The 15,745-nt window shown below is 38.8% G+C and overlaps 2 protein-coding genes across 16 annotated transcripts in view; both read right to left on the bottom strand.

Moving 5' to 3' along the window:
• Nucleotides 1-8,974, bottom strand: part of LOC144535946 (calcium-activated potassium channel subunit alpha-1a) — a 93,791-nt gene extending 84,817 nt beyond the window's left edge. For 11 of the 14 annotated variants that reach the window (XM_078278767.1, XM_078278768.1, XM_078278770.1 and 8 more), the window contains exon 1: nt 8,030-8,973. In XM_078278767.1, the coding sequence (XP_078134893.1) occupies nt 8,030-8,263 (234 nt within the window). In that variant the 5' untranslated portion in view covers nt 8,264-8,973. Of the gene's footprint in view, nt 1-8,029 lie in introns of all 14 variants that reach the window. The other 3 variants (XM_078278761.1, XM_078278763.1, XM_078278766.1) reach the window with 2 other exon arrangements.
• Nucleotides 8,975-9,666: 692 nt separating this feature from the next.
• The window catches only part of LOC144535945 (disks large homolog 5-like), a 38,064-nt gene continuing 31,985 nt past the window's right edge, over nt 9,667-15,745 (bottom strand). For both annotated transcript variants that reach the window (XM_078278754.1, XM_078278756.1), the window contains exons 32-33: nt 12,830-12,939; nt 9,667-10,747 (exon numbers count right to left, since the gene is read on the bottom strand). In XM_078278754.1, coding sequence (XP_078134880.1) covers nt 10,644-10,747; nt 12,830-12,939 — 214 coding nt within the window. In that variant the 3' untranslated portion in view covers nt 9,667-10,643. The remainder of the gene's footprint in view (nt 10,748-12,829; nt 12,940-15,745) is intronic.

Genomic DNA, 15,745 nt, shown 5'->3' with positions numbered 1-15,745 from the left:
AATAGCATATCCAGCTCACTTAGTAGCTAAAGCAGCTAACGAGACACAGGAACGGAAAGGTATCAGTCATTTTCAGACAGTGTTTTGCACTCAGTTTAGTTTAAATTTGGGTATAAAGTGCAGCGTGTTTTGCTATAATAAAATCGGTAATAAGGCACTTTCGAAGCAGCTATTTCACACTGTGAAACAAGCCAGTGAGACCATGCAAGGTCCAAAAATGTTATTAGACTGGTCATGAAACAGAGCCTCTGGGGGAATTTTTAGTTAAATCTCACTTTTGAATCCCCTTAAGGAGATCAGGGTATGCGTTAGAGACTAAAAGGAAAAAGAACAGCAGCAGCCTGTTGAATAAGTGTTAAACTGTTAGGAACAGAGGCCTCTAGTTTCACAGCGGTTAACTGGCCATAACAGCTAATGAGGCTGTGTCTTGAAGCTAAAGCTGTTCGACCATTCAACAGACACTTTGGTTAAAGCATTATGACCTCAACGCTGGTTGAGTACTTTAGAAACATCTTTATTTAAAGGGACATCCCATCAATTTCACACATTAAGTTCGGTTTACTGGTCATATCCTACTACCTGTAAAGAACACCTTTATACCTGAAATGTTATTAATTTCTTCTATGGCTCTATAGGACCTCTCTAAGTCTCAGAAAATAACCCTGATTATGTCAGAGTGATGTCATCAGGGTCATCTGGCCTTGAGACTTCAAATATTTCATCATATTTATTTATTATCATAATTTGGGGCATAGAGTTTAAAAGATGAGGGTATTTAAAGGGGCTGTACTCGGTATTCAGATAAAAACAAAAGTGGTTTGGGATTGCATCCACACGGTTCTCACAGACCGATCCCCAACTCGACAAATACTCAGCATCAGACACCAACCCACCAGGCACTTGCATGCACGCGTGACCAGGCCGGCTTTCAAACAAAGAAGCTCAGATTACAACACACACAGAGGAAGTGTGACTTCATTCTCTACTCAGCTTATTACTCCATAGCAAATATTTACTGTCTACAGCTATATTAATGTTCTAAATATTGAGTGCAGCACCTTTAAGAGGCAAGGTGTCTCTAATGAAAGAAACTATCCAGTTGGCATTATGATAAATGTAGGATTCAGTGTTTTTTTGGAGCTTGACCCATCCTATGGACTAAAAGTCAAGTTATCCCAGCCAAGATTTTGATTGTTTATTTTTGAATCTGTAATTCTCGCAAGTCTTATAAAAACTTATGAAAGAGCAATAATAAATCACTGAAAAAAAGTGTGAATACAGAAGACACCCAAAGAGAAAGATGCTTTATGGAATTTGACCAATCAAATTGCATAATTGAAACTCTTCAGAATTAATTTAGTATTTTGGTGTAGATGGGGGCTCTGTACATTTAAGGTGTTCTTGATCAGATACATTGATATATACATTTTGATTTTTTTTTTTTATAAGTATTTGTCTTTGGCAATATATGAATGTTTTTAATATTTTTGATTATTAGGCTTTTTTCATTTATAGATTGCCTATAGTGTCTTATTCTATCATCTGAATTGGCTACATTGTATAACATGGGAATCATTTGTAGAAAAAAAAAAAAAAAAAAAACTTAAAATCCCTAGAGGGCCTTATTGTGTGATGTGAATCTACTTTCCATAATATTGGTAAATAATGGATATTTACAGTTGAAAGAGCTGAGTGTTTGTTTTTTATATCTGTGAGATATAAAAAGCTTATTGTTGTCGTTGTAAATAAGTGATGGCCAGTGTGCAGGATTCTTTGTTTTCTGTGCAATAACGCCACAATTCATATGACGTGTCCTCTGACTTTCTTACTCACACAACTCTATGAAACATTTTACTTGATGTACAGTATTAATCTGACGCTGCACTTTCCTTCCCTGTTTTAATAAATAAAGTGACACAGGCTGTGTTGAGGGAAGCAATTTTAAGAAGGCTTAATTGGCATCACACTGTTATTCCCAAGCACTTTAATGACAAAATCTAAAATTGTACACTGAAAACACTTTGACCATTATATTTTTTAATGCCAGTTAAAGGTAGAGTTCAAAGATCAATGATTTGTGATTCATGACATGCTTCTGTCCAATTATTCTTTTAAAAGGGTCAGGGTCTTAAGATCACGTGCAGGAAGATACCTTCAATGTGAAGATGGAGAGCTGCGTTTTTCACATTTAAATTCCTTCCTGCAGGAAAAACGTCAATTTAGTATTTATAATACTATATACTAGTTAATCATAAAAGCCTATTGTAGATGTGATATTTGCTTTTGTAGAAGTTGTAGTTTTAGTTAGCTATCGACACATCAAGAGGGTTAGACAATCTTCCACTGGACTTTATTTTAATGAAGTGAAAATAGACGGGATACATTTTTAATAGCAGCAGACACCAGAAGAGTAGATATAGTCATTACACAGACTCAGGCAGCACATCTCCTCCTTGTCATTTTGATCAATAGTCTGAACTTCCAAATATAGGTTTCACTGTGTCGCCTAAATCTAGTCCTCCTGACACCACGAGTCATTGATCAGCATTAGCTAGCCTATTCTCAGGATCCACCATGAATATTTCTCAAACGGCGTGCACATTAAACTAGAATAGAACATGTGGCTTGTGACACAATTCCTGCAAAAGTGAATACATTATTTAAAAATATATTAATATAAATCACATTAATAATAAATCAAGACATTCTCAGAGGAGAAAAAAACTTCCTGGCCATAGATCATAACTGATCTATGCCAGGAAGTTTTTTTCTACTTGGCTGTGTGAAGAAAGTCTGTATTATCTGTATTGTCTGGCACTTTTACCCATGTCCTTCCAACCAATGACTCACTGAATGAATGAACACAATTACTTTGTTAATATCTACATGAATACGAATATCAAAGAGCAGGGAAACTAGGCCTCTAGTCAGCAGGTCACCACTGCTCTTTATGTGGAATTAGAAGCTAAAATTTCTTTCTCCTAAAAGTGTGACTTTCATTACAAACATATATTTAAAAAAAAATAAAAACATGTATACATACTTAAACATTTCCTAAAACTTGTCTTGCAACATAATCAAGTGCATCTTTTGTCTTTCTGACTGAGAAAAAGCCACAGAGCAAGCTCTGGCACTGTCGAGATGTTTAACATTTGTGTTAATCTGAGACCTGTTGGATCCCAGATGGTGCAATGACAGCCAAGCTGCAGCATGCTGCTTATATAGTGCAATGTGAGTAGCTAATACCTGCCTTACAAATTCCACAGCCAATTAAAAATACATTACAAGGAATATATATGCTTTCTTTACAGAGTAGAAGTAGACTGACAAGCTAAATTGCAGAGACTACTGTCCAAAGATTGAAGGTCTAGACTCTCAACGTTAAATAAATAAAGTGCTTCTTCTTCAAAGTTAATATTGAAGAATAACGTGTTAAAGCTCCTGGCTACAGATAAAATAAACAAGAAATGCTAGCTTTAAAAATAATCTATGATAGCTGAAGTAGTTTATGTTGTGCAGCATTAATATTCACTCTACTTGACTTGTTGCCATTTTGTGTGTGTGTGTGTGTGTGTGTGTGTGTGTGTGTGTGACAGCAAAGTGCCACTCAGCTATTCCAACTTTCTGACTCGTAATTACTACTTTTGGATCATAAGCACTCAGCTCATAATTACAATATTTCAGATGGTACTTTAAAGCAGCATGAGAGTGACTCTCCATCTGAATCCTCAAATCACCCCACCAACCCCCAATGCACCTGACACATCTAAGGACACTGAGTCACTGCCAGAAGATGCACATGACACTTTGAATGTGCAGTGCATAACATGCCTTTTTAGACATAAAGAAAACAGTATTAAACCAGAAATGTACACAATGTAAAGACATCACACAGTAAATGGTAATCATTAGGGGTGTCAGTGACAGGTGTCACAGTTTTGATTCTAAATCGAAAATCAATTGAAATGAGCAATCATCATCAATCCATCATCGAAATCAAAAGCAGGATCAGCAATCTCCCACTTGTTTTTTTTTCTCCCACTCTCGCCTACTTGCGCACGTCTGAACACATAGGCAGGCCGGTAGCATGTAGCTAAAGACACAGCATAATGTTAGCTTACTGGTAGTCTGCAGCTGCACTTTTCCAGACACCATGTCCACTGCAGGAGGTGTCGGAAAAACAGAACTGTAAAATCCTTCCGCTTCCCTGAAGTCACCAGTGTGGCAACATGTTGCCTTCCCTAGTAGTTCATTAACAAACAACACCCAGGTGTGGGCTGGGGCTTTGACAAGACTTCATGGTGCATTCAGGTGCACCTCGTAAACTCTAAGAAACTCTGGTGTTGTAAAGTACCCTTTTACCATCTATTGTGGCCAAACTGCTAATATGTAAATTAATGTAATTGATGAAACAAATATTGATTTGAAAAAAATATATAAAATTAAACTTAATACAAAATAAATATTCTCTACTTAGACTCTACAGCCAGTCTAGCCGCTTTCTCTACTTATAGTAGGCACAGCAGTGCTTTGAGCCGAATGCTAACATCCATGCTAATAATATTTAACATAACAACAATATCTAACATTCGCTAATTAGCACCATACACAAAGTACAGCTGAGACTGATGGGAATGCTAGTTTTGCAGGTATGTAGTCATAGTATTGGACAAATTAAAATAGTGACCTGATGATGACTCTTTATGAAAAGTTAGGGGACCTTGAAAATCTGTAGCACATTTCACTGCAATCCCTCAAATAGTTGTCGGGACATTTCATTCAAAACCAAAAATGTCAACCTCATAGTGTGTGCTAGAGAAAATGTCAGGGGATCTCCACTGTTATTAGAATTCATATTGAGGGAACCATGAATGTTTGTACAAAATGTCATGGTAATTCATCAAGATCTAAATATGGGGTGGTGAGGGGCCTTTTTCAATATCTTGAACACACAACACATCTACTTTTGAACAGCAGTCCACTTTGTTTTCAGCAGTCCACTTTGTTTTCCTTCAATGAAATTCATTCATTAATTGCACACTGTGAGTCTGAAAAATGACTTAGAAGCTGTCACAGCTCGTCATCCTTCCATCGTGAGTACAGTGCCATTTACAATAAACACAGTTTCATTCTTCTTCCCAGACAGATAATAGCCGTCATTCATCAGAACCTTTCAAACTATTTCAAGTTTCATCGATTACCATCAGACTTGGGAAGGCAGATCCACAGTTGGGCTCAAGTCTCAGAGACATGAGAGCTGCCAGAACAGAACAGAACAGAACAGGGGGCAGCGAACGCCCAGCAGGGTGAAAAACCAACTGAAAATCAGAAAAGGAGGAAACTGATTATCAACTCCCATCTATGAACAATAACAGTATGCACTAAAAGCTCCATGTTTGGGCTGCTAATGACATGCACAGACCGGGAGGGAGTGGGGAGGTGTTCCTCCAACACAACCTGCCACATCTCACAGCCTAGACAACTGCAGAGAGAGATTTACTCTTATAATGAAATCCTTTGCTTGCTAGTTGCTTAGCAACAAAAAACCTGATTCATATGGCACATATGCGCCTGACACTGCATTTCTGACACTTTGGAGGAAGGTTGATTATTGGATGAGAAAAAGAGGTTGAGAAGAAGACAGGGCAGAAGTTATGAAATGAATGAGAGCAAAAGGCTGAGAGGGGAAGATTGGAAGTGAAAGACTGACCCATCTCTGTCTGACTCCCACAGAGGAGCACAACAGGTTGGTGGAGCTCAACAGCTTCACTAGGCACAATCTGAACAAAATCTGACTGCTCTCTTGATTTCGCACATGGACAGTGTTCGACTGTGGACTCTAAAAGCAACAACCTCACCCTGATCTTATTTTCACAGATGTATTTCTGTTCCATGTATGTGTGTGATTTGGATGCAAGCTAATGGATTCTTTTAAATTTTGTAACTAGAGCTGAAACGCTGGTCTTTCTTTTAAGTCATAACAAGCAAAGAATAATTCTCAAATGTGAAGATTTGCAGCTCTTCTCGGTCAGACATCTTAAAGACTATGTGATTAACTAAATATACAAAAATATATCAGCAGATGAATCACTGAAAGTAGTCGTTAGTTGCAGCCCTAATTGTAACCAGCTTCAACCAAAGCAAGGAAATGAAACAGACATCTCCCTTCAAAAGGTCAGCACCACCCTGCATGCAGCTAATGCCATTTCTCTTCGTCCTCTCTGCCTGTCTGAGAGATAAATGCACATACATACATTAGGTAAAAAGATAAACTGCTACATCCGTGGCTCCTGTATCAGCTAGTCCATCTTTGTCCTTTACTATAGGAAGAGGTATATGAACTTTAAGAGTTTGAGCCCGATGAACACTCCATACAACAGAAAAACTGCAAGATATTTCTTTCCTAATGCAGGACTGCGACCGGCCTCGGGCAGATGGTGTCGTAACAATTGTGAAACAGAGAATCTAGTGGCAGTCTGCCTTAAATGTTATGAAAATGATTTCTGGGGATTACACAGTGGCATGAGTGTTAGCCTACACACAGTGTTAGACAGATACACATCACTGGTAAAAGAATATCTGTTGGACTTCCAACAATGGATGACAGCTGACACACTCTGTGTGTCCTAAACAGGCAAAACTATTCCTGACTTTTGGAAACGTGTCAAACAAATGGTGCTGCACAGTTCATTGGAGGGTTTCACGCAGCAAATAATAATGACCTCAGACTATGTTGATATTATGGGATACTATGGATGACTATTGACTAGTTAAATTACATGTACCATTGGTCTTAAAGGCAAGACTCTCACTTTTTTTAACATTTTAAATCCTAAAGTTTCAAAAAATGTCTGCTTCTGGCACTAAAATCTTAAAAGTGTGAGTTCATTCAAATTACAAAATAAATTGTGTCTTCACCCCTAATGAAAGGGCAGTGAATGAGATTTGGTTTGTTCTGGTCACAGCATTGGGAAATAAGATTCAACAGCAACATCTCTTCCCAGGATGTGTCTCTGTTACTCTGATTGAACAGTTTTCATTGGGACTAATTACTCAATAGAAAAGTAGTTCTGGTGCAAAATGTTCACAGGGTGGTCTGTGGATGATCCAGAATAACAAGAACGATGTTTCTAGACCACAAGTTGCCATTGATTAATTTTGTATTGCTTTGTTGTTTTTTGCTGTTTTCAGTAGCCCTCATGATATTCAATGCACCTCTGTTGTACTGGGTGGAGGCAGAAATCTCTATGGGAAAATATCCTAAAACCTGGGCAAAGAAAACCAAATTATCTGCATGACTAATCACAAAAGAAGATATTAGAAGGGGGAAATGTTTGTGTGTGTGTGTGTGTGTGTGTGTGTGTGTGTGTGTGTGTGTGTGTGTGTGTGTGTGTGTGTCAACCCTTTAAATATACCATTAACACCAAAACAAGTCCAAATCTGAAAATGTTTTTTTTTTAAAAGAGGATTATGATTATTTATATTATTATGAAACAGAACGGAGATAAAAAAAATAAAAAATGTGACGAAATCCTGACAGTAATATTTAAATCTGCCATTTTGTGCAACGATTTCAATTATATATTCAAATATATAAATAGTTAGAAGAGAAGTAGTTTATAATAATTGTAACGGGCTTGTGTTGGATCATTTTCAAACCAACCTAATGGATGGACGTAGGCCTAATGATCCACCAACAAGTGTCAGCTGCACTTATAACTAAAAATCTGCCTTAACACACTATCGTTCACCAGTAGGGTGAAATCGTTTTAGTATAATGGTATTTTATTAGTATTAATGGTATCTATTTGTTACTGTGTTCGACATTAAGCCAAAAGTAGCAGAGTGCATTATTCAAAGTCATGCACTATAGCTCTCGGTCGATGAGGCCAGATTTAATTACGAGCACATTTCATAAATCAAACTGGCTGGACACATTGATGTCCAGCGCTCACTGCTAAACAAAAGCCCCTGTAATAAATAAGTCATTTCATTTGGGTGTGGTGGTTTATGAAATGACCGGGCGTACCTTCTTTTTGGCATTACAGTGGCAGCACACTGTCCACATGTATTTGAGAGTTCTCCACAGGAGGATTATGAAGAGACCCCCGAAGAAAGTGACCATGGAGGAGGCGAGGAAAGCCCACCACATCCGCTGGCCGTTGCTGTCACAGGGCACATCTGATGTAAACGGAATGATGACATTCATCTTGGATATGTGAATGGACGGATCCGGGTTGAATTTCTCCCTCTTCGACATCATCGGCCTCTGGTCATCTGCCAGCCCCCAAAACAATCAACTGGACTGGGATTCAGACGCTTTGGGGAGCTCCAGCCAGCGCCCCCTGATGCCCCAGCGGCTCAGCCATGTTAAGTCAACCACCTTCCGCTCCCTTGCCTTCTCATCTGGCTCCACTAAGCAAGGGCGTAAAAGTTAAGGCGACAGCAGACACACGCACAGTAATACCAATAAAAAACTTCCTTTGTAATCAATATATCAGTCGTGCGCCTCGCGATGCGCGTTCATGGCTGGAATTGCGCGTCGCCCGTTTGATCTGTGCGTAAAAAAAAAAAAAGATTAAAAAAAAAAAATCACATTTTCTTGCAAACTGCTCAAAAACTCACGATTGTCCTGATCCCCGATGGGTAACACTGTTCAAGTATTATTATTATGATGTTGTTGAAGAGACGTGTCGTCCTCGGCAGTCGAGGGATTCACTCACTCCTCCACCTTGTTTAACAGCGCAGCTCCCAGCAGGTCCGCTACTTGAGCTCCGCGCCGCGCACTGTTGAATGCGCTCCTCGCGTTAAAGCTCGCAGTTTATAGATATCCTTAAAGGAAATGCCGTTTGAAAAAAAATGGAGGGTTTTTGTGTTGAAGAGCGGATTTAGTCTTTCTCGGTCTCCGACGGCCGCCTGTCACATCCATTTGTCGGGAGATGGCATCGCAGATTTACAGGTAGCGGGGGAGGAGCCATCAATAGCAGACGTCGATGCTTATCTGGAGGTCTGGTTATTTATAGTGACCGCTTCATCAATTTTTGATGATTTTAACTTTGTGGTTACCTCCATCTTACTTTGAAACTATTAGTTCTGTGGAGACACTGTCCTCTTACTTGGGCCATACAATTGCTATGTCTGTTTTTTTTTTGTTTTTTTTTAAACATATAGGCTCAAACACGAGTTTCCTTGTTCTAAATTATAGTATTTGGGCAACCAATAAAAGTACATGCACTTTTGAAGATGTTGAAGCAGAGATTAAACTTATGTTATCATAACGTATCTGTGTCTATTAAGGGTTAAAAAAAATCCTCAAAGTATGAACTTAATACTTCAGGACAGCAGCATTTCAAGCATATTACAGCTCTAAAAAGGAGCAGCACAGCGGTTTGACTTTGGAAGAAAAACAATGTACCTATATCGACTGGAGAGTTAAACAAATCAGTGATTGAGAGTATTCTCTAGAGTAGGCAGCCATGATAATGTGGTATGGAAAGTGATAAAAGGACATCTTACCATTTCACACAGTGGTGGTTTACTCTCCCTAGTGGACAAAAAGTGCATTGATCATTGAGATTCAACTTTCTATCAGAAGCTGAGGATGTAATTCAATTTATCAGATGAGTAAACACACTGTATTTCAATGGCAAACAAAGACAACTTGCATTCCATTACTCTGTTTTTAATATTTTATAGAAATATTAAACTTCATTAGGAGAAGACCTAAAGTGTTTCATCCAACTTGAACATGAAATATTGACAACGTGATGTACTGAAGATCTAAGAGGTGCATGTAAATGCGTTTAGTTGACAGCAAACTGTGAACCACAAATAAAATATCCCTTCTTAAAAATCCACTTGACACAGAGGAACAGTATTGGCAATACCAGTAACCAGTAGACAAACTGTGGTGAAAAGAAAATACCCGCTGTGTGATTTATAATGGAAGTTGTAGTGTTAATAAATCCAACAATGGATAGTGATTAGCAAACATATTTTAGCTTGGCACAATATTATTTTTGAGGACTGAAATGATGACAAAAAAACAGTGCCATCAGAGAGCAACATAGAACAGAAGACTGCAACATAATGTGAAGAATGGAAGCAAATTTGCCCCAATTTCTCTATAAATAAGAACATTATTTGGAAAATATCATCCTTCCTATTAACTAGACAACTACATTTGTATAACAAAAGTTCATAACCAACATCTTTGATTTGATTAGATAAATTAAACGGCAGGAAAATACGTATAAATATAGAGAAGGGAACACAGCGGTCCACTCTATCTTCACTTCAAGAATAAAGTCTTCAGTTTGCATCGATGCAGACTTCCTGTGGTCCGACATATTCATTGGACAAAGTGGGATTAAAAGGAGTGCTGCTGAAAATAAAACATTCAAGTATTAAATACTAATGTAAACAAATCTATCTGTAGTACAGTACATCACTATTGTAGTGGGAATATTACATGATCATCATCATCATCAGTGCTGATATTGCTGTATGTGAAAAAGCATTGGAGTTAACCATGATGTCTGTTAGCTGTACCGATTCACTGTGTATCCCATAATAAAAAAAAATAAATCATATCCTCTCTTGATGTTTCGGAGTGACGTGCGGTGAAAGTTGAGGTGAAATTTCTATGGTGCTCCATCTGGAATCCACAGTACTTTATTTTGTTCCTGCTCCACGATGGTCGTGATCTGAGTGCAAATGTAGGAGACGCTGCCTCCCTGGACAACGCCTGCAACAAAGGGGGGGGAAGATATGCACATGAGGAGTGTTAAGTATTTCTGCCAGATTTGGCTGAAACTTTGCTTCTGTATATGTGCATCGAGGGCTGCAACTAGTGATTATTCTCATTATCAATTCATCTGTCTTTTTTGATCAATCCATTTATCCTTTGTCTATCAAATGTTGGACAATTGTGAATGTTGGGCTTCAACTGATGATTATTTTCTTGTTTGAAGCAGAACAACGCCGATTTAGAATTGCACTCCTGATAGCATTGTCTCATTGAGACACGATGAACAGTTAAAAACATTTTTTTAAAATAAATAACTTATTGACTTTTATTTGATGCTTTCTTCTTCCTTGCAAAACCTGCTACCTACTGCCTACATTACCGTAATGCAAGTCAACCCCGAACAGTTGTGTCAGAGATTTGGGTGTTATGCTAGTAGCAGCTATGTAGCCTTGAGCTAGCCTCAAGCAGAAATGAGGAGCTCACTTCTCACAAACTCTTTACCACCAGATTTTTTCATTTTTATATTTGTATCAGACTTCTGACAGCTCCCTCTGAAACCACAAAAGGCTTTTCCCCCACATACGCAGTGGTACTCCCCAAGGCCTGTAAACATACTTTGATGTGTAAAATCATTAGTTACCCTTTAGTTGTTAAAGGTGTAACATGTAAGAACATTGTGAAACATTCCTCATAATAATTTGTTTAATCCCAATGGGACATTCTCATATTGCTGTCCGACCAACAGTCCAATACCAAAACATACTGACTTTCCCATCACATAAGAAAGAAAAGCAGCAACTCTTAACAACTGAGGAGCTGGAACTAGAACATATTTGGGGTTTTTGCTTGGAAAATGGCAAACAACGTACTGGTTGTCAGAAAAGTTGCAGATGGATTTTCTGTTGATTGCCTAATCAATTTATTTAGTTTTTTCAGTTCTAGAAAAATGCACATTACAAGTTCCCAAAACCAAATGTGAGGTCTTCATGATGCTTGTATTATCCAAGGAACAGTCGAAACCACAAAGACATTCAATTTTCAATAATATAAAACAGAAACGAGCATCAAAACCTTGTTGACCAACTTTCTGTCCACTGTCTAATAGTTTCACAATAATAATAATAATAATAATAATAACACTAATGCTCTCATGGACAAATAGGACTGTGCAGCCAAAGTATTTCAATCCTAGGCTTTCGGACTACATGGATGTGATCAACTTCATTTCATGCCACCAGATACTCAGATTTATATCTGCTGATTATTGCAGTTCTCATCGTCGTGGCTCATGTGCAGAAGTTGGCCGGCCACCTCTCTCTGTTAGAGGGGATCAGCAGCGTTATGTGTTCATTTCCATTGCCCTTCCCCATAAATCTTCTCCTTTTTATAGAGTCATTAATCAGCTGGGCAGTCGGTTTTGTCAGACTGGCTGCTGCTCCAGATACCAAAACTGTGTGTCTGATCTGCGAAAGACCACAGAGATACTGTGCTCCAAAAACCTCAGATAACCTTTAGTGCTGTCGGAAACTCACAGTGGTTAAAGTAGACCGTATTCAAATTTCATACTTGTTACCAGGAACTTATTGTAACTGTACTTTGCTAGATGGTTTGCTCATTTTATTTGTGTATTCTGGTTTCTTTTTGGTATAAGAGACCCTTGCTATGCAACAGACTGCCTTAAAGGGCCAGTTCACCCAAATACCACTTACTCAGACTGATATCAGTGCAGTTAGTTTTGGTTTTATTTGACGTTTAGTTTTTAGATATCAACTGCTGAGATTACTGCCACCATCGCAATAGAATGGAGAAGTATTTTATTTTTATTTGTAGTGCTTAAAGGTCTCATAAAATTAAAATTTAAAAAGGGTTAAAAAGATGAACTTTTATTTACACACTGGTGTTCAGCCCTGCAATAACACTCACATTGTTCATTACATACACATTTAATACCTGATGTAGTACATTTATAGAGCACCATGGATGTCTCTATAAGCTCAAAATAATGACTGTTGTTACAGCATTTCCTGTATTCATGCCACCTTTAGTACATCAGAGAGAAAATAAGTCATTTCCACCAACCTGTGAAGAAGCGAATGTACTCCTGCTCTATTTTCTGTGCCGCCTCATACTGCTCCTTGGAATGTTTCTGTGAGAGTTTATCCCGCAGGTACAAAGGGTCCTTCTGCTCTCTGAAGAGAAAACATCAGCATCCTTGAAAATCACACTTCATACACTGACTGCTTCTAGACCATGGTATTGCACCGTGTTACGATTCTGCGTTAGTCAAAACTAGGAAATCATTTTTGAACATGGGTTCTTATTGAATCGCTTTAAAGTGGCTTGCTCTACTCACTCCTACAACATCTCCCATTCCATGTCTTGGCATTGTGACTGCATGATTGTTAAATGGATTCAAGCCTACCTAAAATTCCAATCTTTCTTTTGATGAGTGTGTGTGTGTGTGTGTGTGTGTGTGTGTGGATGGTACAATTTGCATTGCAACAACTGCGTTGCATCAAGTGTATCTGTAGGATATGACTTCATACTGAGGTACTAGGTGTGGGTGATATGGATAACATTGTCGGCATATGCATGACAATACTGGTCTAATGTATTTCATGATTTTTAATACGTAAATAAAAGAAAAATGTCCTGTTAATTATTTTTTTTATATATGTTATTTAGGGGTTTTCCTTTATTAGAGCAGCTGAAGAGAGACAGGAAATGGGTGAGGGAGAGAGGGGATGACATGCAGCAAAGGGCATCGGGTCGGATTCAAACCCGGGCTAGCCAGCCTGCATGGGGCGCATGCTCTACTGAGTGAGCTAGGGGTCGCCCCATGTCCTGATAATTCTATTAAGAATAACTACAATATGATTAAGCTGAAACATTGAGCACAATGGACTAAAACAATCAGTGTATTAAAGGGACATTTTTATATATATATATATATATATACACACACACATACAGTGGTGTGAAAAAGTGTTTGCCCCCTTCCTCATTTCCTGTTCCTTTGCATGTTTGTCACACTTAAGTGTTTGGAACATCAAACCAATTTAAACAATAGTCAAGGACAACACAAGTAAACACAAAATGCAATTTGTAAATGAAGGTGTTAATTATTAAAGGTGAAAAAAAATCCAAACCATCATGGCCCTGTGTGAAAAAGTGATTGCCCCCTAAACCTAATAACTGGTTGGGCCACCCTTAGCAGCAACAACTGCAACCAAGCGTTTGCGATAACGTGCAATGAGGCTTTTACAGCGTCCTGGAGGAATTTTGGCCCACTCATCTTTGCAGAATTGTCCTAATTCAGTTACATTAGAGGGTTTTTCGAGCATGAACGGCCTTTTTAAGGTCATACCACAACATCTCAATAGGATTCAGGTCAGGACTTTGGCTAGGCCACTCCAAAGTCTTCATTTAGTTTTTCTTCAGCCATTCGGTGGTGGACTTGCTGGTGTGTTTAGGATCATTGTCCTGCTGCAGAACCCAAGTTCGTTTCAGCTTGAGTACACGAACAGATGGTCGGACATTCTCCTTCAGGATCTCTTGGTAGACAGCAGAATTCATAGTTCCTTTTATCACGGCAAGTCTTCCAGGTCCTGAAGCAGCAAAACAGCCCCAGACCATCACACTACCACCACCATATTTTACAGTTGGTATAATGTTCTTTTATGAAATGCAGTGTTCCTTCTACGCCAGATATACTTGGACACACACCTTCCAAAGAGTTCCACTTTTGTCTCATCGGTCCACAGAATGTTGTCCCAAAAGTCTTGGGGATCATCAAGATGTGTTCTGGAGAAATTGAGACAAGCTTTGATGTTCTTTTGCTCAGCAGTGGTTTTCTCCTTGGAACTCTGCCATGCAGGCCATTTTTGCCCAGTCTTTTCCTGATGGTGGAGGCATGAGCGCTGACCTTAACTGAGGCAAGTGAGGCCTGCAGTTCTTTGGACGTTGTTGTGGGGTCTTTGTGACCTCTTGGATGAGTCGTCGCTGCGCTCTTGGGGTAATTTTGGGCGGCTGGCCACTCCTGGGAAGGTTCACCACTGTTCCATGTCTTCGCCATTTGTGGATAATGGCTCTCACTGTGGTTCGCTGGATTCCCAAAGCTTTGGAAATGGCTTTATAACCCTTTCCAGACTGATAGATCTCAATTACTTTCTTTCTCAATTGTTCCTGAATTTCTTTGGGTCTCGGCATGATGTGTAGCTTTTAAGGATCTTCTGGTGGACCTTACTGTGTCAAGCAGCTCCTATTTAAGTGATGCCTTGATTGTGAACAGGTGTGGCAATAATCAGGCCTGGGTGTGGCTAGAGAAATTGAACTCAGGTGTGGACAACCACAGTTATAGTATGTTTTAACAAGGGGGCAATCACTTTTTTCACACAGGGCCATGATGGTTTGGATTTTTTTTCTCCTTTAATAATAAACACCTTCATTTACAAATTGCATTTTGTGTTTACTTGTGTTGTCCTTGACTTTTGTTTAAATTGGTTTGATGTTCGAAACACTTAAGTGTGACAAACATGCAAAGGAACAGGAAATGAGGAAGGGGGCAAACACTTTTTCACACCACTGTATATATATATATATATATATATATATATATATATATATATATATATATATATATATATATATATATATATATATATGGTATAGCAAAATCTCTAATTTATATCATCAAACCGTACAACCTACTGTAGATAGGTGCTACCTACAGCAAGTCTAAACCACTACAGAGCCTTTATAAGATCTCTCTACTGCAAACCCTTCCAGCCCACTGGTTCACTCCATATGTGCACACAGAGTCATAGAAGAAGTGACAACTTGTACCCCAGTCTTCATCCACTGGGAGCTGCTAAACTAACCTGGAATCCCACTCCCATCTCTCCCTGGCACTCTGTATGCAGCCAACAGATTGGTCTGCTGATGCCTCCCAGAGGATTAAGAAACCCATGAAAAAGCCTGAGCTTGCGTCAATCG

This window comes from Sander vitreus, chromosome 21 (genome assembly GCF_031162955.1).
Source record: "Sander vitreus isolate 19-12246 chromosome 21, sanVit1, whole genome shotgun sequence".
Classification (NCBI taxonomy): Eukaryota; Metazoa; Chordata; class Actinopteri; order Perciformes; family Percidae; genus Sander; species Sander vitreus.
The sequence above is the reverse complement of the archived record's forward strand: the minus strand, read 5'-3'. Positions and strand labels throughout refer to the sequence as shown.